At 40.2% G+C, this 25620-nt stretch overlaps 1 protein-coding gene across 5 annotated transcripts; it reads left to right on the top strand.

Moving 5' to 3' along the window:
- The first annotated feature begins 215 nt into the window (after positions 1-215).
- LOC122774997 (polycomb protein SCMH1) lies at positions 216-24686 on the top strand. 5 transcript variants are annotated; one of them, XM_044034657.1, is made up of 17 exons: positions 216-371; positions 877-1018; positions 2407-2466; positions 3716-3793; positions 4037-4110; positions 4414-4648; positions 4893-4981; positions 6063-6309; positions 11183-11427; positions 12982-13173; positions 13972-14098; positions 14689-14889; positions 15650-15820; positions 17018-17140; positions 19630-19749; positions 21910-22043; positions 23548-24686. In XM_044034657.1, the coding sequence occupies exons 3-17, from the start codon at positions 2442-2444 to the stop codon at positions 23665-23667; spliced, it is 2181 nt and encodes a 726-aa protein (XP_043890592.1). In that variant the 5' UTR covers positions 216-371; positions 877-1018; positions 2407-2441; the 3' UTR covers positions 23668-24686. The 5 variants fall into 5 exon arrangements, with proteins under 5 accessions (XP_043890592.1, XP_043890596.1, XP_043890594.1 ...); XM_044034661.1 differs by having other exon boundaries at positions 6066-6309; XM_044034659.1 differs by having other exon boundaries at positions 240-276.
- Positions 24687-25620: the final 934 nt, after the last annotated feature.

Consider the following 25620-nt stretch of genomic DNA (forward strand, 5'->3'; position numbering starts at 1 on the left):
AATGTAACCACCTTAACTATGACATACAACATATAAAATACCATTTCCATTGATAATAATAAATTATATGTGATAATAAAACAAGAAAACATCCATGTTTTTCTTTTCTTTTGTCCAACACAAGCACCGGTACCGTAACATCTCGGATAAATGAGCACTTGAATTTGTTTTTACCGTAGTCTCCCCTAACTGCTATCTCCTCAACGTTTAGAGGAGAAAAATGGCGGATTAACACGAAATCCACACCAGAAACAAACATACACGTTACAAAGCAAGGTGAACGCCCTCGGATACACCGAGCAGCGTCTTCTTTTATGCTCGACTTCAGCGTTGAGCCCACATTAGCACTGGCTAGTAGCCTCGGTGCGCTGGTATGCTCCCGTTTTGCTAATGTTGATGTTTACGACAACGAGCTAGCGAGCCACCTAGCATGCTAACGCTAGCATTCTGAGCAGTGGGCATGTCTGTGTCTGTGTGTGTGTGTGTAGCCGTGCGTAGCATAGCATGCTGGATGAGGCGTGTGCACGACTGGGCAGGCATGAGCATGCTACGCTAGTATGATCTGTGGACACAAATATACCCTGAACACCCGAAAAACAAGTAATAATGCTCTCACGCACATAAGCACTAAGCGCTCTTGTAAACGTAGCGCAAGAGTGAAGAGTATGTTGTCATGTGGTGGCTTTGTGTTTTGAATGGAGCTCAGTACATTTCAGGAATGTTACAAATATAAGGTTTGGACTATAGGTTTATACACATAACAGACAAGTCATAGTAGCTGTAAATTGTATTTTGAACACTCCGTGGGTGTGCAGCAGGGGTACAGTGAACCTGCTGGGCTCTCTAATGCCTCCCCTCCTGTCACTTCTTCCACAGACACAGGAAAAACAGGGAGCGGGGTCGCTTTAATTCAGACGCCATCCCCCTTGGCGGAGGAAAAAGGCGCACTTCTATTGAAGAGAACGGTCACCCGGAGAGGAGAGAGAGGGACGCTGTGAAACGGTTATGAAGTGTTAAGGTGAGCACGTCTGTATTGTTTATGTTAGCATTACACGAACAACGACACACGGCGTGTGTCCTCTCTGTCCCTACCGCTTGTATTTGGTGTTTCTGTGTTAACGGCTCTCAAATTCAAATATTTGGCAGATGGTAAACAAGTGTCGCTGTGTACTGTGTGTGTGTCAGTAACGTGTAATAAGTCATTTAATGCTAGCCCTTTCTGTTTAAAATAGAAGCTAATGTGTACCGTCTGTTAATGCTCCCTCAATATTATGCACTTTTTTGGGTCATTTGGACCTCATTGGACTGGAACACACACTCCTGAGGCACTTGTTTATCTTTCTGACCTGTTGACCCATGTTGTTGTGTCTGTTTGGTCGTGTTTTGGTGAACCCACTGTCTGGGTTACAGGGGGTCACTCAAAACATGTGTCCCCTTTCTAAAGCCCCTGTTCACTAATGAATAATGACAACATTTGTAAACAATTACCAATGTCAGTTTTCCATAATAGGTACTTATCCATTGAGAAGAGAGGTTATTCTGTGCTCTCTATTTAATGAAATAAAAATGTAATACTTAATGAAACATAAAAAAATGTTAAGCTAATAATTATTATCATTTTCTGAAAAGCTGTTAAATTTGATTTCATGTCAATATGCTGTGCTGCCAGTATATCAGTTACTCCCTTAATGTACAGTCAGTACAGAAACCTGCATCGAAATTAATCTTTAAAGCGTGATAAAGCACATTAGATCTATACGTCGTGCGCTGTTGGCATGATGTCAGGCCTCTTTGTTGAGCTTGCTCCTGTGTGCCTCCCGTGACGACCCCCTGCCTGTGGAGAGAAATCTGCTGAGCCACAATATATAACAAGGACAGCTCTGTGGTTCCTGTCAAAACACGGAACTCTACAATTTATATGCCAGTTTTCATCGGTATGATCAGCTGTTTTGAGTCAATGACGATTACATTTAATGTCAAGTGTTCACAAAAGGTTGGGCATTTGTTCCAGCTCCATTTTCAGATTAATGTCTTTATATGTCACACATAATAATTTCTTCAAAATGAAGTCTGGCATTGGGATGACTCCAGCTTATGCAGCAACAGCAATCCACTCAATTTGCTTCTTTACACAGGTGTAGTATATGCTTCATGCAGTCATGGGCCTTTTTATGGCTGACATTTTTGGCAGGGAGGGCATGATCAAATGAATCATGGAAGAGGTCCATATGGCTTCCTCAGTTTCAGGTTGCATGTTGCCCTACACTGTCACACTGTCATTACTGATCAGAGTCAAGGCTAATGGTCAACATTACACTGATGCTTTTCCTGCTCATACATGTAGAACATCTGCAGTAAAAAGGCATGTAAGACTACTTTTTTGTGTATACTTCCTTTTCTTTATAGTGTTGCATTGTGAGCTTGGTCAGTATTGTTGGAGTATGAGGAAACCTGTACCACAGAAAGGTAAGAGTCTATTGGATCACTCTGGATATCAATATTTAATTATGTTTAATTATGTGACTTTGATGTTTGAAATCATTCTTGCAGATTTATGTAAATGACACAAACTTAACAAACAAGACCGGAGTAGATCAGCAGTTCCCCTGTCTCCATGAGTTAAAAACATTGAATTTCTCAATAGACTTTTGTGTGGGAGAGGTAGCAGTTTGACAAAACCCCTATATCACAAAGTTGAGTATCTGCCGATACCGATATCAGTCCAATGCAGTCATTTTAGACCAGTAGTCTCAAAGTTGCGGCCCGGTTGTGGCCCTCCAATCAATTTCATGTGGCCCTCCAAACAAGATCAAGTTGTAACGAGTTATTTCTGTATGTTTTTTTTTTTTAAATTAATATTTATTTAATTTTAAAATGATCAAAACAAACACAGTGGACCAAAGTGCTGTACGGAATAATGGATAAAGGACAGAATAAGTAAAAGATAGAAAAGCTCACACAAGCCAAAAGAGTACATATAAAAAACGATTCAATATGGCATATTTATATATCATTTTGAGCTCATATCGTCCACCGTGACTGTTGCTTTTCCCAAAAAAAAGTTGGCTGTTTTTTTTTACTTGACTGGCCCCCGACTGACCAGACGAGACACTCAATGGTCCACAGGTCCTTTGAGTTTGAGACCCCTGTATTAGACCTTTAAAACTAAGAAGCTATTACAGGACTCTGTTGATTTTTATTTACATTTGAAATATGCAATATTTAGGATTTTTGGAAAGAGGCTGTCTAATGGTAAGATATGTGGTAATGGTAACATATTCTAAAAATATTCTAGACTTACATGGGTGTAGATTGTACTCGGTGAGCCTTTTGTTAAGTGACTGAAACCTGTTTTTACTTGTGTCCCTGCTGATAGCCATATTTTCATGGGGAGAGCGAGAGTGTCTGAAGTTGGTTCCTGGTGCAGTCGGAGCTAATTATGTGTCAAAACCTCTTGCAACCACGTTAAAAAAACAAATGGGATGTTACTTGCAGGAAAAGTTAGATTATGTTATGTTTATATCGCTTTGTTGACTTCATTCAATCGAGCCTTCCTTGTTATTTCTGTGTAGTCAGAATCATATATTTGCCCGTCATACTCCTTTATTCCCATCAGTGGGTTGGAGCACAGATTGTGGCAGGTATTGCAAGGTATTGATTGATGATAAAATCACCAGCAGTTGAGAGCTTATTTTGTCTTTCATGGCTCCCCCAGCTATCGAGTGGAAAGATGCCAGAAGGATCAAGCAAACCCGGAGTGGACGGCCCTCCCGGGTGCCTTCACAGTACCAAGGTAAATAACCCACAGCAGCCATTGATTTATGAAGTAACTGTGAGCAACACCAAGGATTCTCATTATTTCTTCTTTCTCTTTTTTTTAACGAAACATCACGTCAAAGTTTGCTGCAAATGTTGGCAGTGGTTTTTGAAGCTCCGTGTCTCTTTTTTGTTGCCTTTTGTTTGGGCTTAAAAAACAGTTCTAAATTAAATATCACACACAATTGTAACATGAATTTCCTACATTATTGGTTTTCAGCTGGACATTTCAGCTGGGAAAAATACCTGAAAGAGACCTGTGCTGTTGCTGCACCTGCTTCATGCTTCAGACAGGTGAGTGAAATTCCTTGGCAAAAGTCTCCTCTCATTTATTTTTTATTCAACCTTTAACCAGGAATAAAAGTTTGAGATTAAAAAGCTAGAGTATCCTGGCTATATACTGGCAGCAGTACATACAGATTATGACACTCGAGTCAAAATAAAAATAATAAAATATACAAAGTGCGGTATAGAAACATATAATCAGCCTCCAAATCATGTTTGAAGCTATTTTGTAGTTTGTCCCAGCTAGCAGGAGCCACATTAAATTCAGTAATGATCCTTACACTGACAATAGGATGTTTCTCTGTCATGTAGAGCCTCACACCTCCAGTTAACGAGTTCAAGGCGGGGATGAAGCTGGAGGCTCAGGACCCACGAAACACCACGTCCACCTGCATCGCCACAGTAGTGGGCCTGACCGGGTCACGGCTCCGGCTGCGCTTGGATGGGTCGGACAACAAGAACGACTTCTGGCGCTTGGTGGACTCCTCTGAGATCCAGCCGATTGGCAACTGTGAGAAGAACGGAGGCATGCTGCAGCCACCACTTGGTATGGACATGTTTCACAATTATTTCTTCTGTTTTTACTTTTTATTTTGTCCACTAGATGTCAGTGACTGACAGCATAAATAACCAGTGTGCGACCGAAAGCTGCCAGGATATTTCTTTTTTGAGTAACCATGTGAATAAACACAAATTTCCATTTATTGTTACAGTTTTTGTAGTTTTTTTCCTTTGATTTATCTCCATCACCGTGTTTTCTCACTTATAACAGCAATTGTCATCGTCTTCAGGTTTCCGTCTCAATGCGTCTTCCTGGCCCATGTTCCTCTTGAAAACGCTAAACGGAGCGGAGATGGCACCTGCCCGCATTTTTCACAAGGTACCTGTACAAGGATCACAAGCTCGCCACATTGAGTGAGGAAAACTAGCTGCTGTGTCAGTATGTGTGAGAAAGAACCACCCTGAGAGATCCAACCATAGGTGGACAGTGTTAAGTATGACTGGGCACAATTGCCATTAAAATGCACCCTCACAAACACGTGAACAGAATTATATTTTTAATGAGTTTAACTGGCCACACAGTTAGTGTAGTGGTTAGCACTCGTGTGCGTGGTTGTTCTCCAGCTTCCTCCCACAGTCCAAAAACATGCAATAATGGGGATTAGGTAAATTGGTCACTCTAAATTGACGGTAGTTGTGAGAGTGAGAGTGAATGGTTGAATTGTTGTTTGTCCTGCGATGGACTGGCGAACCGTCCAGGGTGTACCCCGCCTATCGCCCTGTGTCAGCTGGAGGATAAAGTGGTAGATAATGGATGGATGAGTTTGAATGTAGAGATGTGCCTGTCGTGACAAGTCCACTGTGTTAGTGTGAACGTTTTTTGTAATTAAAACAAGTTATCTGATTTTTCAGCTTATTAGAAGAGGATTTTCATGAAATCATTCATACTGATTAATTGTGGTTTGTGTAAAAACATTTTTTTGAGGTTTGAAAAACACTGGCCAACATTCTTCAAAATTTTATGGACCAAACGATTACTCAATTAATCAAAAAATCAATTTGATGGATTGATCAATTATGTAATAATCGTTTGTTGCAAAAAAAATCATGTGTTGAACTGTGTTCATATTGTGCCAGTGGCTGGACATCAGCTTAGAAAGCCGTCCTCATGTGTCATGGGCTTTCTTATTTGCAAAAGAAAATGGAAACATGCCACAAACCACCTTCATGTTTTTGACAGCTTGTTTTTTTTTTTGTTGCTGCATGTTAATACCAGGTCTGATCATGGTCATAGTGACTCATTAATGCAAGTTAAACAAGGATCCTTTAATCCACATCTTACGTCTTACAGAAATACATGACTAAGCTCTGGCTGATTTTACTCTTCCTCCCTGTTACAAATTTACTCGCATCTATTCACCAATCCCTGACCCCTTGCTTTTCTTCCCCATGTTCCCCAGCAGGAGCCCCCTGCCCCAGAACAGAACTCCTTCGAGGTGGGCATGAAGCTGGAGGCGGTGGACCGGAAAAATCCCCATTTCATCTGTCCAGCGACAGTGGGTGCTCTGCGCGGTGCCGAGGTGCTGGTCACCTTCGACGGCTGGCGTGGAGCCTTTGACTATTACTGTCGCTACGACTCACGTGACATCTTCCCTGTAGGCTGGTGCGCCCTCACCGGAGACAACCTTCAACCACCTGGCACCAAAGGTATTTTAACAGTTGATGCTTCATGTCGGTTCATGTTCTGTCTGTCTCACACGTGTGCTGTGGGAGGCGTCAACTGAAATGCTTCCCATTCACTTTGAATAGAACAGAGTCAACTGTTGCCCAACCGCATAGTGGGTCTTTTGCTTGTGTCAGAAGCAAAGAAATGTTTAACTGTCCTGGCCAATCAAATCACTCTCACGGGTTTAGCTCAAACACTACACAACCCAAACAAAGCGCTCACACAAGGTTGCTTTCCCCATTGCCAATGTTTTTTGCTACAATGGCCACCATGACAGACATCACATTGGCAACTATTGCTACATAGTTAGCCTTGAGCCCTGAGCACCAATCGTCAGACCCGCTCGCGGTCAAGCTTTAGAGCAAACTTAAGTCCACCATTACCGTTGTAGAAAAGTGTCAGAATCATCTCCCCATTCACCTGATTTTTACAATTAACATCCCAAGGGGGGAGAAGAGCCAGGACCCAACTCTGTCTTACATATATTAACATGATTTTATGTAGACTCACTCAAGGTTTTGGTCCCCACGATAGCACCTTTGTAGTATTTCCCTCTTTTCCTAGGTAGTTGGCAGGAGAATGACCTTTGTGTCTAACATACAACTGTTCTGGACAATTTGTGTAGCATCTCTGAACTTCAGTGCTTATCTGAAAGCTGATTAAGACACTTAATGTCATACTAAACTTAAAACTCAAACTCTATTTCTTCACAAAAAACTTTTTATGCCAGTGTTGTTTTATCCTCCACTCTTAAAACAACATCTTTCAGCAGTCTGTCCACAGTATTTTCACATTTGTGCTACAATCTGACACGATTTATATTTTGCTTGTGCATTCAGCCCTCTTGTGGGAAATGGAGCATTTTAGAATGACACAGAGTTGGTAGTATCCTGTTTTCTTTTTTAAATGACCCCTGGAGGTACTTTTGGCCATGTTTGTTTGTCTGTCTTTGCAGAAATTAAGGACAGATTTTGATGCAATTTTATGGCAATGTAGGTTATAGTCCAGGAGATTTTGGGGGGTGATCCAGATCTGAAGTTTGTAAAAATGGTTATTAACCTTGTGAGATAGAGAAATGTATTGAGAGTGGTAAATTGAGCATCCTTTTGTATTGTTTTTAATTTTAAATCAGTGACTAGGGGTGACGGTAGCTCAGTGATAGAGCGAGTCGTCCTTCACTTGAAGGTTGTGGGTTTGATTGGCGGCTCCGCTAGTCTACATGCCGATGTGTCCTTGGGCAAGACACACAACCCCACGTTGCTCCTGATGGCTGTGCCGACACGGTGTGAATGGTTATGAAAGAAGAATGATAGAAAATGTGCTGCAGACACGTATGAAAGTGTGAGTGAATGGCAAAACTGTAGTGTAAAGCAGCTTTGAGTCATCAAGACTAGAAAAGTGCTATAAAAAATACAAAGCATTTACGTCTTGAAAAGAGCAGCTTTTTTATTCCACTGCAAGCAGCAGATCTCGTTTATTGTATTTGTTGGTTTGGTTGGTGCCTGATGGTTTAGCGGTGTGACGCAAGTACATCATCTGCTGAAGGCATTATGTGAACCAGTTGTGTAAGTCATGAGCTTTTTTAATTAATGTTTTTATTCACACCCTTGTGAAGTGGAATGACTAGTATAAAGTAATCAACTTTTTCAAAAGTCACTGCAGGCAGTTGTACGTTTTCTTGTCGCCAGCCTCGTATCGCAGAGCCCAAACATTCCTGAAGTTGTTGCTGCGTTAACTTTTTCAACGTGTGCTGAGCGCCAGAACCACAGCAGGAAACTGTTGTAACCAATTTGTTACTTCAGGAAACATAAAAGTGAGACGGGGATACAGGGGTTATCAGCCTCAAGGTCAACTCTACTCATCTGTTATCATCCACAGTACGTGAAAGAGTGGGAAAAGGAGAAGAGAAATGAGGTGGCAGGGTTCGTCTTTGTAGCCTGCTCGTGTTTTATGAAGGCCTGGCACTCACCCAGTTGGCAGAGCCTGGCTGTGACGTGGTTTGAGCCTTGTGTGTGTGTGTGTGTGTGTGCCCCCTCCACAGGCCTCATGTTGGCATCCTCGGCTAACCCGAGGTCTGATCAGACAACTCAGAGAGAGAATTGAGTAATGAGAGTGGATAGAAAAGAGGAGGAAAGACAGACACACAGTGTACTGTGAAAGTCGGAGTGTTTACATTGTCAGTGGATGGTGGGAGGAGAGTAGAAGAGAAGGGAGGAAAAAGGCAGGTAGGAGGAGCAACACAGAGGAAGAGTGGGAGAGGAGGGAGAGGGTGAATCTGAGGACAAGATCCGCAGACAACCACACACTTTTGACGTTCCTGTGAGCCAGAGAGGTGAGTAAAGATTGGAGTGAAAGAATGAATGAAGGTACAGAAATGCAGACAGAGTGATCATTTGTCATCTCTTTGAAGATATTCTGCTGTAATATGAAGCTGACAGTGGTGGCTCTGTGAACTCAATGAACTCAGTGCACACAGAGGAGGAGGAGGGTTAAAAATAAGGTTTGGCTTGTTCAATTTTTGTTTGACTGAATGTGCAATCACTTCCACTCTGTGAACTGTTGGTAAAATATTACCTAGGTGAAGCCCAGTCTGTGCAGGATCAATCAGATGCCTTGCTGGTGCTTTGCTCTTAACATATACAAAAGTAGCAGTAGCTGGCAGAGAGAGCTCTGCATTGGTCATTGTGCTGGGATGTAGACTGATTGAGGAGGAATAAGTGGTTCTCTTTTTGTGTGCAGTCGTTTTTTTGCCTGTACACATTCTTGATGTTTTGCCAGCTGCAATAGCTCATGTTATGTTCACAACTTATTCATTCATTATGCAATTAACGTCGGGCTTTTCTAAAAGGGGTAATTAGGTTGTATGAGGTGCAGACACGTAGCCAGCAGCGACTGCCCCAATTTGCCCCCTGCACTGAAAACTGGCCTGAGACGTCACAGTTAATGAAAACATGGCTGCCAGTGGGGACATGAGGAAAACAGATTTTAGCCAATTAACAAAAGACTCTCTGAAGAAAAGCTGTGCCTGCTTCAGTGTACGTTGTTGCATAGCAAGTCTGGTCGTTGTTTTGCCTTTTTCTCTAAGGAGCTCCCCCTTGTGTCTTACTGCTTTATCCTAACGGTCCTAAAAACTCACCGCTGACACTCCCCCCTCGGCGAATACAAACAATGGAACCATGTCGATGCCGACGTAACAGCCAAACACTTACCGAAAACAAACTAGCAACAGACATGGTTTATAGAAATGGTTGAGCCAATGCCATTACAACCATTTTTCTTTTCAGTAAGCTTCTTAAATGTGAATATTTTCTTGTTTATTTCCTCCGTATAACAAAGAAATTGGTACAACTGAATAAGTTTGTGGATAAAACAAGACACTTGAGATAATCATCACTTTGAGGTCCGGGAAAAAATGTATCAACATTTTCAAGTAGATCAGTCAACGAATCTATGCATCAAGAACTGATGGACAGATTAACTGGTCATGCAAATAATATGGATGAACCATTCCTGTGTGTTGTCATCTTGTAAAATCTCAGATTTTCTGTATGGACTTTGGTTTGGGGAGTGAGTTGTTTACAAAGCAACGCAAACCTCCAGTGACAAAGGCTGTCCAATGTAGAGATAAAGCAGTGAACATGTTTTTTAAAATATTGCAGATATAAACTGGCAAAATGTTAACATATGAGCCCTTTTTTTAATTGGTTAAAATCTGTTTTTTTCCTTTTGTTCCTGCTATCAACCATTTCTGTGAGCCGCCAACTGGTTCTCAGCACGGGGGAAGTACTTGAGTCAGAGCTATTTATCAGTACCATATAAAGCCACACTTTTCTTTCTCTTTTTCTCTCCCTCAAAATGGCTCTTTCATCCTTTACCTCTTGTTTGAGATATTTCTGTCCTCGTTTTTTTCCTATCCATTTTCATCCTGTATCAGTTGCTATGGGTTACAGTTCATTCTCTTATCTGACGTTACAACACTTAAATCGTACATACTGGGATCTACATCTTCACTTACTTTTAGTGTTACCTGGCCCTCTGAGATGATCCCAGACGATTACCCCAATAATTCTGGTGGCTGAAATTGTGTCGTCCTTGTAAAGAAGATGTTTGATTACCATTAACAGCTTATTAATATCATAGACTCTGCATCATGATTATCTGCTGTGGCGCATACTGAGGTCAAATTTCAAGAATTCTATCACTTTTAGTGGGCCACATGGTGGTGTAGTGGTTAGCACTCTCACCTTGCAGCGAGAAGACCCGGTTTCGAGCCCCGGTTGGAACAAGGGCCTTTCTGCATGGAGTTTGCATGTTCTCCCCGTGTGTGCGTGGGTTCTCTCCGGGTTCTCCGGCTTCCTCCCACAGTCCAAAAACATGCAATGTGGGGATTAGGTGAATTGGACACTCTAAATTGACCGTAGGAGTGGGTGTGAGAGTGAGTGGTTGTTTGTCTCTATCTGTGTGTGGCCCTGCGATGGACCGGCGAACTGTCCAGGGTGTACCCCGCCTATCGCCCGATGTTGCTGAGATTGGCACAGCACCCCCCGCGACCCTCTGGTGGAGGATAAAGCGGTAGATGATGACTGACTATCACTTTTAGTGGCAGCAAAAGTCACTGAAAGTTTAAAATTTACAAAATTAAAAAGCAGCACTTTTAATGTTACCTCTCATGTGGTTTCCTTCTAATTAAATTAAATTAATGACAAAATAAGTACTGTTTTATTTTATTCCTGTGACAGAATGGCACTTCTGGACCTGCAGTATTATTCTTAACTTGTTATTTTAATCTGCAGAGCCACACCGTTTACTCAACTCCCATTTTTCTCATGTCTCTTTCCTTTTTTGTCCATGCAGTAGTGTTACCGAAGAGTGTTGGGGCATTGACGGACGGGAGTGTGGAGAACCCAGCCATGCACCCGACCCCGACAGTCGGACGACCACCGGGTCAGAGAGGACGTAAGCCAGGTCGCAGGAAAATAAAGGTTGCAGGTCCCTGGGGTCAGAAGGACTCAGCATTGACGCCACAGACCATCCAGTCGGGCAAGGAGATTGTCCCCATCAAGATCCCCAAAAAACGAGGGCCCAAGCCTGGCAATAAGGTGCGCATGAATATTATTAAAATATTCCATCGATAAGAGACAGTTGCTTTCAAATACATTTACACAAATAGTACAAATATGTTTTCCTATTTCCATCTATTTGATAGGGTTGAGCCATGCTTTTCTTTTCACTGTGATTGGGATATTATTTCTGTATAGTCAGGTTTGGCGATAATATGATAGTACAGTATCAGTTTCATTACCGTCTTAAAAATAATAAATAAAAATGTGAATAGTTTTATATGTTTTGGGTCTTTTATTTGAGACGGGCATGAGTATTCAATTATTTTCTTGACTACAAAAAGTAAAATTAGTTACTGCGTTTTTATTAAAAAGATACAAAGCATTAATAATGATTGCATTTTTAAAAGCAAGTCTTTCTACTCCAATGACGACCTCATTTGTGGTACATCTGTTATCACGAGGTGGCAGCAGCAGCCAGCATTAAGGTGGTGGACGTCATGCAGTGAAATTTACCAGGGTCTATGAATGCGTCTCGTGAGCTGCTCTTGGTTGTGCAACACGCTGTGAGCTCCTGCATTACTTTCACTTGCTCTCATGCACTGTAGTATTCAAATATTCAACGACGAGTAACACCATTGAATATTCGAACAGCATTTTTTTGGTAGAAATAGTATCTCATGTACGTTTCGGTTTGATACAAGATGACAGTTTGTGCATCAAGCAGTTCAGTCCCAGAGACATGACACAACACTTGCAGCGTTGCTGTGTCAGACGAGGACATACAGTTAACAAAATTCAATAAACGCTGCAATTCTCAACAAGCCGGAGCCTAATAGGAAAGCAACAAAAGGTGATGATACATCTTCCTCGACCCTCTGTAACCCAGAAGATGTAATGATACCAATTTGGCTGAGACAAAGATAGAGGTACAGAATGAAATGGTGAGACTGGAGTGAAGGGGCGAACAGAGTTTAGGAGAGACGCATGTATCTCAGAAAAAACGACGACCCTTGTTCCTTACAAAGGAAATTTTGTGCATTTTGAAGATCAAACAAGACATTTGAGGACATAATTTCAACGTGTCTGACATTTTATGGACCAAACAACAAGATTAATCGAGAATATAAACGACAGATTAATCAATTGTGAAGATAATTGCTAGTGGCAGCCCTAGTGTGGTGGCAGTTTGAGTTTGCACCATGGAGACTGAACAGGAGTAGAGGGTGAACTGTTGTTATGTTGTAAATATATATGTAAAACTTTATTAAAATTAACAATGATTTTTTCTGATGGTCCTATAAACTAAGCTACTGATTGCATTATTGCTGATTTGTTTATTATTACGTTTATAGTTAATTATTATTTTTAGCACATTTAATTCACTCTAGGTATTTTTGTGATAGCGAAATGGTATAATAAAATATTCAGGATTCAAGATGTGATATTTTGATGATTTGTTTTAATGCTATAGTCTTTTATATTTTTTTTGTATGGCAGATCTCAGAGTGAAATATTAAAAAAAAACAAATATCACTGCATGAAAGAGTTTGCCCATCTTGATTCTGTCCCCTGTGCTCTTTTTGTTTGCAGTTAAACTGGGCAAAGAGAGCTGGCTGGCTGGAAGACGCCATGGCTGGTCCAGGACGGCCAGTGACGGGTCCTGTGAGAACCAGGGGCAGACTGCCTGCTAACTGGGCACAGAGGATAGCTCTGCAGCAGGCCCAGACTCAGGCACAACCTATCAAAATCCCAAAGAAGAGGGGGCCCAAGCCTGGCAGCAAGGTATCACTTAATAATACACTATTAAAACTTTATTGTGATAGTCCATTGTTGACTCAACAGGTATTCAGTATCATGTCAACAGATAATCAGTCGACACTTATTCTATCGATATAGAAGTGATATACAATTAACTAACTGCCAGGAGATTATGTTGAGCTTCAGTGTTATTAACATGGGTGAACTACTTCTCATTACACTGTGTCAGCATCTTATGAGTTGACTATCTACAGGATCATGGCTGCACCATATTCACCTATTAGCACTTCAAGAGTCAACAACATTCATTTTCTGGTGCTTTTTTATCTTTCCCAAACAACTGTGTTAGTTTACAGTGCTTAATAAATGTTTTATATGCATCTATTCTGCAACTTCCTGCTCTCATATGCATTGTTAAAACCTTTCTGACCTAGAAATACTAGACAATATGTTAAAGAATAGGCTGCAAATTAAAACAGGCTGATTGTGTTTTCCACAAAACACATGTTTTCCAGGATGAATTTAAATGAATTGTGTAAAAACACAGTGACCGTACACAACAGATGTTTGCTGCATCTAATTTGTGTACTGGCAAAGCAGGTAGCTGCACTCATCAGGAGAATACTGGAAACTCTAACAGCTGTGTTATACATTTTCTTTTGATCTTTTTTGATCTGATGTTAAACCTTGTTACATATAATGAACGGTGCTTTGTTAAAGACTTCAAATACAAAAATACTAACTGCAGCAGCACAAAGAGGCACTTAACATAAAAAACATGTGATAGAAGGAAAATGTCTGAATGTGTGTGTCCATATCCAGAGAAAACCGCGCGTGGTACCTAATCCAGTCCCCACGTCTCCCACCAGCAGCACCCCAGAGCCTGACACCAGCACTGTGCCTCAGGACAATGCTACCATTCCCAACTCTGCACTACAGGCCCCCACAGGTACATGAACACACTGTTAATAGTCTGATTTAATGTGATACATCAACATATTTTACAGTCTTCTGCATTCATTCATTCATTTTTGTATACGCAAAGGGAAACTGTGCTTAAAACAAGCTGATTCCACCTACTTGTTACCTTACAGAGAGGTAATTTATCTTGATCTTACTTGAGACTGGTTGAAGGCTGCAACTAAGGATTATTCTTATAATCGATTAACCTGTTAATTATGTTTTCTTTTAATCGAGTGCTTGTTTGGTCCAGTAAATGTTAAAAAAATGTTTATCATTGTTTGTCTACGTTTCCCGCCAAACTAAAACATTTATTTGTTCTATGGAGCAAAGACAGCAAAATATATTCCCATTTAAGAAGCTGAAAATGCAAAGAGCTGGTTTTATTATAAATGATCAAAATAGTGGATGATTCATTTAGTAATCAATTAATAATCGACTTATCGATTAATCATTGCAGCCTTTGGTTTCTGTAAGGCAGGAATCGTAGGTAATAAATATGAGATACTTGAAATCAAGGTTTTAAACCCACAAAGCTGGGAATTCATTGATTTAAGTTTGGTGTTTTTGTCCTGGTAGTTTGTGTGTATCTAAACAAGTATGGAAAAGTTGGGCCCCATTTGGACCAGCGGCGTATCCAGCAGCTCCCGGACCATTTTGGACCAGGCCGGGCGTCTTCAGTGCTTCAGCAGTGCGTCCAGGCTTGTGTTGATTCTGCCCACAACCAGGGAACCGTCTTCGCTTGCCTCAAATCTGGCCAAGGTGGTGAAGTTATTTCAGGTACACACTTCATTTTGCACCTTTTTTTTATTTTTCTTTCACAGTTTCACAACATGTCTTCCTCTCTGGAAGTAGTTTGAGCTGTTGAGTCTGTCACAACCTGACTGAAGGGCTTCTACTCTACTGTTTTAAATAGGGATGGCACCATACCACCTTTTTGTGTCTGATACTGATATCACAAACTCCTAAACTATCTAACGAAACTGATACCGAGTACTGTATCAGCTCATCAGCTCCTCCTTAATTTTATCCCTGATACCTCTCTTTCTACAAAAAGACATAAAGAAACAGCCTTTTAGGAGGAGTTCACTAAAACACTCACTTTTTATTGTGGCGTTCATTCTTGTTTTATTATCTTCAATCCCATTAGAGCTCAGTGTGTTGTTTATTTTAATGAGGGAAGAAAAATAAAGGCTTTATCTCTGGTATCCAAAAATAAAGAATGAGACGCTTGCCTCATTAAAAGTAAATTCAAATTTAATTGTTATAAACACCAAACGAGCCACAACAATAAAACAGGTGACTGGTTTTAATGTAGTGGATAATCGGTGTGTTTTCAACTTTGTCAGTCCATGCAGAACTATCTGCTCAATATCAGTTTTAATTCACATTATAGATTGTTAGGAATTATTGTTGTGCCTTATTGGTGTAAAGTCCTAGAAGGTTTTTGAATGAAGTCCACTCTCTTGAAGTCACTCTTTTCTTCACTGTACATTGATTTTCACCCCCCCGAGTAATTTTCTGTGTGTCTCTGCTGTAGCTTACTTTGACCAGCAGCAGCACACCCTCACGCTGCCGACAGTCAGCAGTGTCACCTACGTCCTCCGCTTTCTGGAAAAGCTTTGCCACAACCTGCACTGTGACGCGCTGTTTGGCAGCCAACCTGTGGCCAGAGGAGGCCTGCACTACAGCAGCCACACGTACAGCACAGGTCAGTGATGTCACGTTTACCCACAATTCTTCGTCGCTGACAGATTTTTTTCTACCACGACAGAAAGAATCTGAAGGCTGTCCGTCATTTTGACTGATTGAATGCTGAGGGCGGTCAATCATTTTCAATCATACTACCGTAACTTCAAATAATTCACACATTACATAGTCACCAAAAGTTTTAGCCTTCAGAATAACATTAAAACGGCCACGAGAAGTTGTCTTTTATTAGGTTCTCTGTCTTTGCCTCAGACAATCGCCTCTGCTGCAGTCTCTCTCTCTCTCTCTCTCTCTCTCTCTCTCTCTCTCTCTCTCTCTCCACTTTTATCCATCAATTGCAATGATGTGAGAAGCAACTAATAACAATGTTCAGGTTTAATTGATTAGCATGAACAAACTCTTGCTTATTCACCTGAATAAATGCAATCACTGAACCTGACATGAATTCTGTATTTTTTGTTGGAGCCAGACGCAGTCCGAGTAAACCAAAGCTACACTTACTGTCAATCAAGTGGCTGGTAACCTTAATTTATGGTGCTGTCACAGTGCTGTCTGCAGTCTGTCAAAAATGACAACATGTAGTGTTCTATCCAGGAGGAAGCAGCTACAGCTCTTATTTTGAGCCTCTGATGTGTTCACAATAATAGACTACGCCTCTAAACAGAAACAATAGGTCAGTTACTTATCAGTTTCTCGTTATTAAGAGTTAACAACATATTTTCAATAAAGCAATAGAGAAACGCCATTTTTATTCACTTTGGAGGAGGGGTCTGTCTTTTAGATTTTTCTTGTAAATTGTTTATCTCTATCTTATATGTATATTTAACGTATATGTATATTTAACGGCGTATTTTCACGGCATATTGTTTCCTTGTTAGTCGTCCCTCTGTCTCTGTCTCTGTCTTTGTCACTCTGTTGAGCATAAAATGCCCAAATGTTTGTCAGTGCAGTAAAATCAACAACAGTGTGGTTCACTTATGCTACGTTCCATTTACATGGGAACTCTGAAGTCGGAACTGGGAGTGACGTCACTCAGATAACAAAGCTCTACGTGGTATTTCGTCTACAGTTCTAAATGAAACAGTTCTATGTCTACAACTGATTTACTATGAAACAAATATGAGAGGTGCTCTTAATCTCGGAATCCCATGAGGGTGAGGTTGCCTTTACACTCCTTTTGTGTGTTGCTGGTTTTTAGAGAGGAGAAGTTTTGGAGACGGCTTGAAGACGGGCTCGGGTCAAAGCACAAAGAGGTTCCTCCAGAACTTCAGCAGTCCTGCGCCACAGAAACTGGCCAAAATCTCACGGCACTCTACTGATGGTATGCTACCTCTTTAACTGTGGTCAGTTTTCTTAATCTACCATCGCACTCAGTTATTTTTTACTAACATGACCGTCATCTGATTACCAATAATACTAAACAATAATGTCCATTGTGCCTGTCAGCGCTGTGTTGGCTCACTCCGTTTGATGAAAGGCTTTGATTCCACTGTTAAAATTGTATATACAGTATACTGAAGGATTATATGTCAAATATAAATCTTGCTGCACCCACTATTTGCTGGATCATAATTTATATACGTGCGGTTTCCTGCGTGGTACAATTCCAATTTGTAAATTGCTTTTGGATGCTGTTTTTCATTGTTTATTTATCTTTATTAGCGAGTACAAATATGAAGGGGTTACACATCACGGAAAAGCATTTCACTGACTAAACAAGCCTTTGCCTCATGTGGAAAGTATTTATTTATATAATCAGTGGCTCTCAACTCTAACACTGCACCTCATTTTACAGAAGAGTTAGCTGCTCTGGTTGTCCAGTAAATCCTTGTGTAAATCATATGAAATGCTAGTAGAAGAGAAAAGCTCTTGGCTCAGGGTGAGAGTTATTAAAGCGCAGGGCAGGGGGTTAATAATTTAATCATCTTTCAATTTCCTTAGATTATAATTAAGTTAATGTGATATTTGAGGAGATTTATGTTAAAGAGTAATATCCCCTTAAAAGGAACTTCCAGGCCAAAACACACAAATCACTGTTTTCCATGAGGGCAGCAGACTGTGACTCATGAGGAACGAGTCACTTACATTCCATTTGTGTCGCAATGTTTTTCCACATTTAATATTTTAATCATCTTGTATTTGTGTTGAAATTGTTGGCTGTTTTTTGTGTAGTTTTATCTGATCACACGTGGTAGAAACATCCATCACAGTTGCAGCCAGTGTTATGTGTTATTGGATATTGGCAAACATGAAAAGATGCCCTGAAATGACTTATGACCAACAAAACAGGACGCTGAATAGGCTGCTAACTTCTATCCTGGCACCCTTTCCAATTAAAATAATGTATATCTACATCTGCTGCTACTTGAGGGTGCAATATATTATGTTCATTTACTACAGAATAGACTGAATGACGTCTGCAGTTGGGTGCAGGGAATTATTGTGCATCCCTTTTCTGGGCATATTGGGTCCTTCCTCCTCAGCTGATGTCCACTGACCTGCTACAGTATTATAATGAACTTAAAGTTGTTGTTTTTCTTCTCAGTGCTCATATGTTTGTATATTTGTAGCAACTGTCATAATGTTTTGTTTTTCCAGTGGTTAAAATCTAATTTCATATTACAGCATCTTACAAAATGTCTCAGCTCCTCTCTACCTTGTCACACACGCAACATCCAATATATGGACAAAAGTATTGGGACACCTGACCATGACGCCAAAAGGGACTGTAATGACATATTCAAATACATATACAGTACTTACATATGGAGTAAGTCCCTCTTTTGTAGCTATAACAGCTTCCACACTTCTCGGAGGATTTTCCTGAAGATTTCAAAGTGTTTCTGTGGTGAATTTGTGTCCATTCATTCTTTAGAGCTGTTATGATGTTGAATGAGAAGACGCTCGATGGGGTTGAGGTCAGGTCTCTGTGCAATCCAGTCAAGTTCATCCATATTGAACTGGTCAAACCTTGTCTTTGCTTTGTGCAGAAAACAGGAATTTCTTTAAACTGTTGCCACAAAGTTGGAAGCATAGAATTTCCTGTGTGCGCTCAAGTGTTAAGATTGTCCTTCACTGGAGATAAGGGGCCGAGCCCAAAGCCTGAGTGAAACACCTGAATTCAAATACTTTCAGTGTATTTGTACAGTCAGATTCATTAAGAACATCATCATCTTGGTCACTGTCGTTAACCTGTATCAGAACACAGCACAGGGAAGTAGAAGCCTTGTTTCCACAAAGCGACACACTTCAGTTCTCTATGTCACTCAATTATTTGAGTTTCTGTTTGTGAAACGTTGAGAACTTCAAAAAATAAATGAGCACAGCAGCACAGCTCCTACAGGGCAGAGCGAGACACACTGATTTGTCAACAGACAAGCATTACTTCAGTGTAACAGCAGCCTTTCTCTCAATCTAAGCTTGTCTTTGTCTTGTGATGAACGGCCACATGCCAAGAAGAAACCACACCTGTGCTGCTGGAAGTCCTCATTGTTGCTCTTTTTCTTTACTGTGTCATGTTGTTCTTTGTGTCTCGCATCGGTGTGACTTCTTATTATTTACGTAGCTGATGATTACTTTAATGCCTATGCAATTTAGATTTGTGGCCCACACACCCAGCGGTGGAAGTCAGGTCAGAGTGTACCGATCCAAACTAATCGCATGTAAAACATTTGAATTCCAGGTGTGAACTGTTGAACACTTTGACGTTATTACCAAGTCTGAACGAGGCGTTTGTGTCGTCTGGGATTGTTCAAATATCAGTGTGTTGATTTTTAATCAGTGGAGTTGTTTGTGTGTGTTTGTTTCCAGCTGAGTCCTTCCTGGAGAACAGCATCGTCACATCAGAGCACTTAAAAAAGAGCCCCCTCTCTCCAAACGCCACAGGACTCAGGTCTCCCACAAAACTGCTGCATCACAATAACTTTAAAGGTAGAAAGAAACACTCGTACTGCAAATCTCACTGTTGATGAAGTGTTTTGCGTTTTTTTTTCAGCTTCTTAAACGTGAATATTTGCTTCTTATAGCAGTGAGGCATATTTGGGGCAAACTAATTGCTTAATTGAGAAATTGGACAGATTAATCGACAGATTATGGAAATGTTAGTTAGTTGTAGCCCTAATTCACGTAGTACACTGGGAAACAGGGTTGCACAGTGCTTTATAGCCATGGTTCTAAAACTGTTGCTACACGAGTTTCCTCATCCATCCATTATCTACTGCTTCATCCTCCACCGGAGGGTCGCAGGGGGTGCTGTGCCAATCTCAGCTGACAGAGGGCGATAGACGGCGTACACCCCGGACCGTTTACTACTTGCAGGAAAATATACCAGGGTATGTGATCGGAGTGGAGCTGAGGAATTTTGACCGTAGAAAATGAGGCAAATCATCATAAATTAAACAATAATTAGAGTTGCCTTATCACTCACTCCATCTTAATCTACTTTCACTCTACCAGTGTGTGTAGTCTGTGTGAGGAGGAGGAGGATGACGAGAGAGCAAATGATCTTATTGGGAATAAATCTGCGCTGACTTTGCTCGACCTGTTTACACCACTGTATTTTAGCCTTATGATGATGGTGTTACTTCAAGAGCAGGTGATACTTGGTATAAAATGTTTAAGAAACCACTGCTTTATAGTATATCATTATAATTCAATAAACAATATAGAGGGAAAACAGCTTTATAAGAGTTTACAATGTGAAAAATAACAATAATAATAAATAAATGTAAGAATTATTTGTTTAAAATGATTAGAACTGAGACCCAGTCTCAGCACACTCATAAAAATGTTTTTAATAATGAATTGATTACAGATGTACTCTCTGTGTCAGTGAAACTATTGTAATGTTCCAACAAAACGGATACAACTACAGATGTGGTCATGTTGTAGAAATCACAGTGGTTCACAAAAACACTGATGCAGGATTTGAAAACAGCAGAATAGGATTTTATACTTGCGTGTTATACAGTCTTTTGTGCGCCAACACCTATTTGATTGGCCTATTTTGCTGATGCCCTCTACTGGAGCCCCTTGCTATGACAGCTCCCCGTTCAAATGAATAAGTGAATAAGGCCGCTGCATATGTGTTACTCTCCGTAAACGCACAAGAGAGAAATCATACTGAACGGATACATTTTTTAAGATAGATGATTATTGGAACATTTGTATCACAATTCTGTTTGACACAAAAGGTATATACGATTGCAAGATGGATGAAAGTGTACGTGTTTTAACATGACATTTCCTACGTGGTTTGAAATGACTTTAAGCTGAATTAACGAGTGGATATTGTTTATAGTCCTATTCATCAACTGTACACAAAAATGTGTCAGCATAATGTTGTACAAGTAACTCTGGCTGCAAGTAGCGATCGTTTTTATTAATCTGGTGATTGTTTTCGCCATGAATTGTTCGCCCTGATGTGCAGAAGACATCCTCAACTGTCTTGTTTTTAGAGCTGAAACAATTAATCGATTATTAATTGATTACTAAATTAATCGGCAACTATTTTGATAATCGATTGTTTAAGCTTCTTAAATGTGAGTATTTTCTTCATTTCTTTGCTCTGGGTAACAAAGAAATCATTAGAAGTCAATCATTTTGGTTTGTGAATAAAACAAGACATTTGAAAACATCATCATTTCCAGGTTTGACGAACACCGATTAACATTTTTAAAGGTTTTCTTATATTTTATGGAGCAAACGATTCATCGATTCATCGAGAATATAATCGACAGATTAATCAATTATGAAAATAATCGTTAGTTGCAACTCTACTTGTTTTATCCACGTGCCAAAACGATTGTTAACTCATGTAATTCTAGTTAAAAAAGCCGAAATTGTACGACTTTGTCGATGAAGAATCCACTCAAACCAATTTATCAGTGGTTAAAATAGTTGCCAATTAATATTTCCATCCTATTACACAGGATATTGACTGTAGGAAGTCAAGATGACACCACAGACTAAACGTTAGCCACTGTGCGAGCAGCTCCAACCACTGTTACCTGATGAGTACGTCTTGTTTTCCACAATGATGCTTTGCTGTTGTCAGCTGAATTGAATGAACGTGACTGTGTGCGTCCTCAGGCTCAGGCAGTTTACGGGAGAGCCCGAGGCCCAGTGGTCAAGACCCCAACCTGTGGAAAGTGGAGGACGTCATGCAGTACATCAGAGATATCGACCCGGTGCTGGCTCCACACGCCGACCTTTTCAGAAAACATGTATGTATCCATTGATATTAGAGGCAATGTTTAAATGAACTGTGTGACATTTTAGATTAAACTATAACAGGGTTTTTGCTACTGCTACACAATTTAATGTGTTTAAAGCCGTGTTTATACTGTCAATATGCACCGGACCTGTGGATAAGCAGGAAATCAATGGGATAACATCTGCTTTACATTAGGATTAAATGAAAGTCTATATTCCATATTTCTGCTGTCAGTTACTAATGATGCAGTGTTTATTGTTTCACTGAGTGGTGATTAGAAATGTTGTTTTATCACTAAAGCACTTCTTGTAATGTATAACCGTTTCTCACTTACACAACATTGGACATTTGTTTTCACTCACCACTCAATAATGCTGCGTTCCATTAACATCGGAAGTCGGAACTGGGGAGTGAGTTCACCGCCTTCCGGTTAAGAATTCAGAAACACAAGCGTATCTCGGGTTAGCCATTAGCAAAACGAGTCCATAATGATACTCGGGCACACAAAGTGCATATGACTGCAGTGACGAGTCACTTAATCAATGATTAAATGAATCATCAACTCATTTTATAATCAGTTGAATATTTATTTTTAATAATTCAAACGATTTTTTTCAGTTTCGTAGAAGTGAACGTTTTGCTTCATTTAACAAAGAAACCAGTAATACTGCATCATTTTGGTTTGTGAACAAAACAAGACATTTTACTCAAGAAAGTAATCAACAGATTAATTGATTATGAAAATAATAAAGGTTTGCAGTAGCAGTGTTATTGTCAGAATATAAACTGTAGGCATAGCAACATGTCTACAATTAAACAGTAATACATGTACAATTGAGTTATTGTGAAAGAAAATTGTTTTAAATTGTTTATTGTTTAAGAAAATCCAAGTCACATAATAACATATTTGAAACCACTGGCTAAGACAGCAGTGGATCAATAACTCTTGTGTTCATATGTACGACGTAAAATCACTTCATTTTTCCCTGGAGTTTGGTGTGGGAGAGTGAGTGTTTACAAAAAATTCCATTTCCATTGGTTATTAGTTAACAGGTTAATGCATTTTAATAAACATGAATCTAAAGTAGGATATTTATCTGACTGGGAGCGACGTCACTGTTGAGTTCACCACGTTCCAGTTGAGAAGTCGGAAAAACACAAACCTCTTACGCGTTGGCCACAGTCGATAACAACACACAACATGGTGCTTTGCGCACACTAACAGCACAGAAACATGTCTACAGTTACAGACTTGGATTAAATGTTCCCATTTAAGGAACCTCTGGAATTCTGAGTTTCAACTACAAACAGAACGCACCATAAGCTATATTAAAGTTGTAAAAGTCTGTGTCTCAAACAGTGTATGATCCAGCTCATCTATAACTTCTTCCCTGTGTGACTTTACTTCATGAAAAGCTCCTCGACAAGACTGCAGAACTGTGTGATCATCTCTGTTAGTGTATGTATCATATAACATATCCTTAATACCATTTAATACATGTCCTCCCTTACAGGAAATTGACGGCAAAGCACTCCTGTTGTTGCGTAGCGACATGATGATGAAATATATGGGCTTAAAGCTCGGTCCCGCCCTCAAACTCACCTACCACATCGACAAGCTCAAGCGGCCCTGAGGGGGTCAGGTGACCAGCAGCAGCAGCCACCGCCGCCGCCTTCCACAGGACTTCACGCCAACCACCTCCTCCCTCTTCTAGGATCAGTATATCATGCACTACATATTGGACATATACTGACCATTCACTTGTAGCAGCTTCCATCCGACCGTCATATTATTTTCATATCGCTGTCCCGGCCTCATCCGATGAGGAATGTTTATTTTTTGTGTAGCACAATCCAGCCCCAAGGCAGCATGGGATACGTAGACTCACCCACTCTCTTTCACGTCAGTTTTGCATTTCATTATAACTTGAAAAGTCACACGTGGGCATTTTTAAGTGTGACAGGCTTTTTTTTTCAGGCCTGCTTTTGTTACGTTACATGTATTCTGTACATATGTCGTATTTTGTACTTCATGAATATATGGACTTGTATTTTTGCCTTTTTTGTGTTGGATATGTTAAAAGAGAGAAAAGTGTAAAGGAAGGAGAAAAAAACTCACTACAATGATCCCAATAGTTGGGAGTGTTTCTGATCAATGTCTCTTTTTGAGGCACAATTTTGCAACTACGTCAAATATGAACTGAGACGACAGAAGAAAAAGTGTTTTATGAAAGGGAAAAAAAAAGAAACTTTTATTCTGAAAAACACTGCCATGAGGAAATGTTCGTGTCTTTATTCTGGATGTTGTTTCACAATGTCTTGTCTTGTTATTTGTACTTTTTCAACTTTTTATACTATATTATTAGAGTTCCTACATGGAGAGCCCTATCATAATTAACATTGTTCAATAAATATATAATAAGAATACAAGAGCTGCACTGCAATACTTTTGTTTACTTGTATAATATAATATTTTCTATCTTTAATTTCCACGTACATATGAGTCCTCGGAAATGCTTGAATTTTAATGTGGGGTTTTTGGATAGAGTGCTTAAAGATGCTTGAAATACTGACTGTTATAAAAACATGATTGTTGGTACGTCTATTGCAAAGTTGCATCTCTTTTATTGTGATAAAAAGAGTGAAATGATCATTTTGACTTTGGATATATTCATATTCATTTACCACACCTGGAAGGTGCTGGAAAAGCATGAAAAATAACCTTTAAAGTGCTTGAATCTGACCTACGTTGATTATTCGGGTCAATATTCATTTTAAAACCACACACTTTGGTTGGGTTTGCTTCTGTTGTTCTAAAAGGTTTTTATTTCACAGAAACAACCACTTACTGAGAACCTTCCATTTACATAAGTCGACCAACAGAGGGCAGCACAGCCCTGTTTCCCCTCGCGTCTCCTTGGTTCTCTTTGGACTCACTGACACTCACTGCCATTGGTGGCCATTGCTCCATCTGGCAGCCTCAGCAGGATGATTTCACTGATTATTTTTGCACCATGTTAAGGTGTTTTGTTTTTTTTGCCTCAGCGTTGTTCGACTTTCTGCCTCATTCTCTGTTCTTACTCCCGTTATTTAAAGACCCGCTCTGTATGACTCTGTGCGTCCATTGTTTGCGTTTCTTCTGGTAAATACTGTGAACATTGTTTCTGTCAATACGTGAGTGGGTTATTAGGCTTGTGGGCGCACAGAATTTCTCATGTCTGCTGAAGCAACTCAGCACAAGGCAAGAAGAAAAAAAAATCTTAACCACATCCTCTCAGTGAAAACAGGAAAACAGAAAAACAGTGACCAAACCCTCTTATTGTAACTGACAAGGATGAGCGTGAATGTGTGTGACACACACACACACACACGTCTGCGCGCAGCTCTAACGGCTGATGCCTGTGCTTCTCCGTGTGTAATAGTAGCCAAAAGTGTTGTGCATGAAGCCAGCGCTATTTATAGAAATAACAGCTCCTTCTCGTGGTGCATGTTGTGTTTGTGAAGGATGTGAAGAGAGTTGGGGGGTTTTTGAGCTCCTAACACTACAGTGGGATTTGTTATCAGGTGCAGTTTCAGAATATCCAACA

Source organism: Solea senegalensis, linkage group LG9, assembly GCF_019176455.1.
Source record: "Solea senegalensis isolate Sse05_10M linkage group LG9, IFAPA_SoseM_1, whole genome shotgun sequence".
NCBI classification, from domain to species: domain Eukaryota; kingdom Metazoa; phylum Chordata; class Actinopteri; order Pleuronectiformes; family Soleidae; genus Solea; species Solea senegalensis.

Excerpts from the sequence above, each read along its gene's own strand:
- LOC122774997 (XM_044034657.1), top strand. The coding sequence starts at position 2,442 with ATGAGGAAACCTGTACCACAGAAAG. Across the intron at positions 4,111-4,413 it reads CTGCTTCATGCTTCAGACAG|AGCCTCACACCTCCAGTTAA; the intron begins GTGAGTGAAATT and ends TCTGTCATGTAG. Across the intron at positions 14,890-15,649 it reads AGGTGGTGAAGTTATTTCAG|CTTACTTTGACCAGCAGCAG; the intron begins GTACACACTTCA and ends TCTCTGCTGTAG.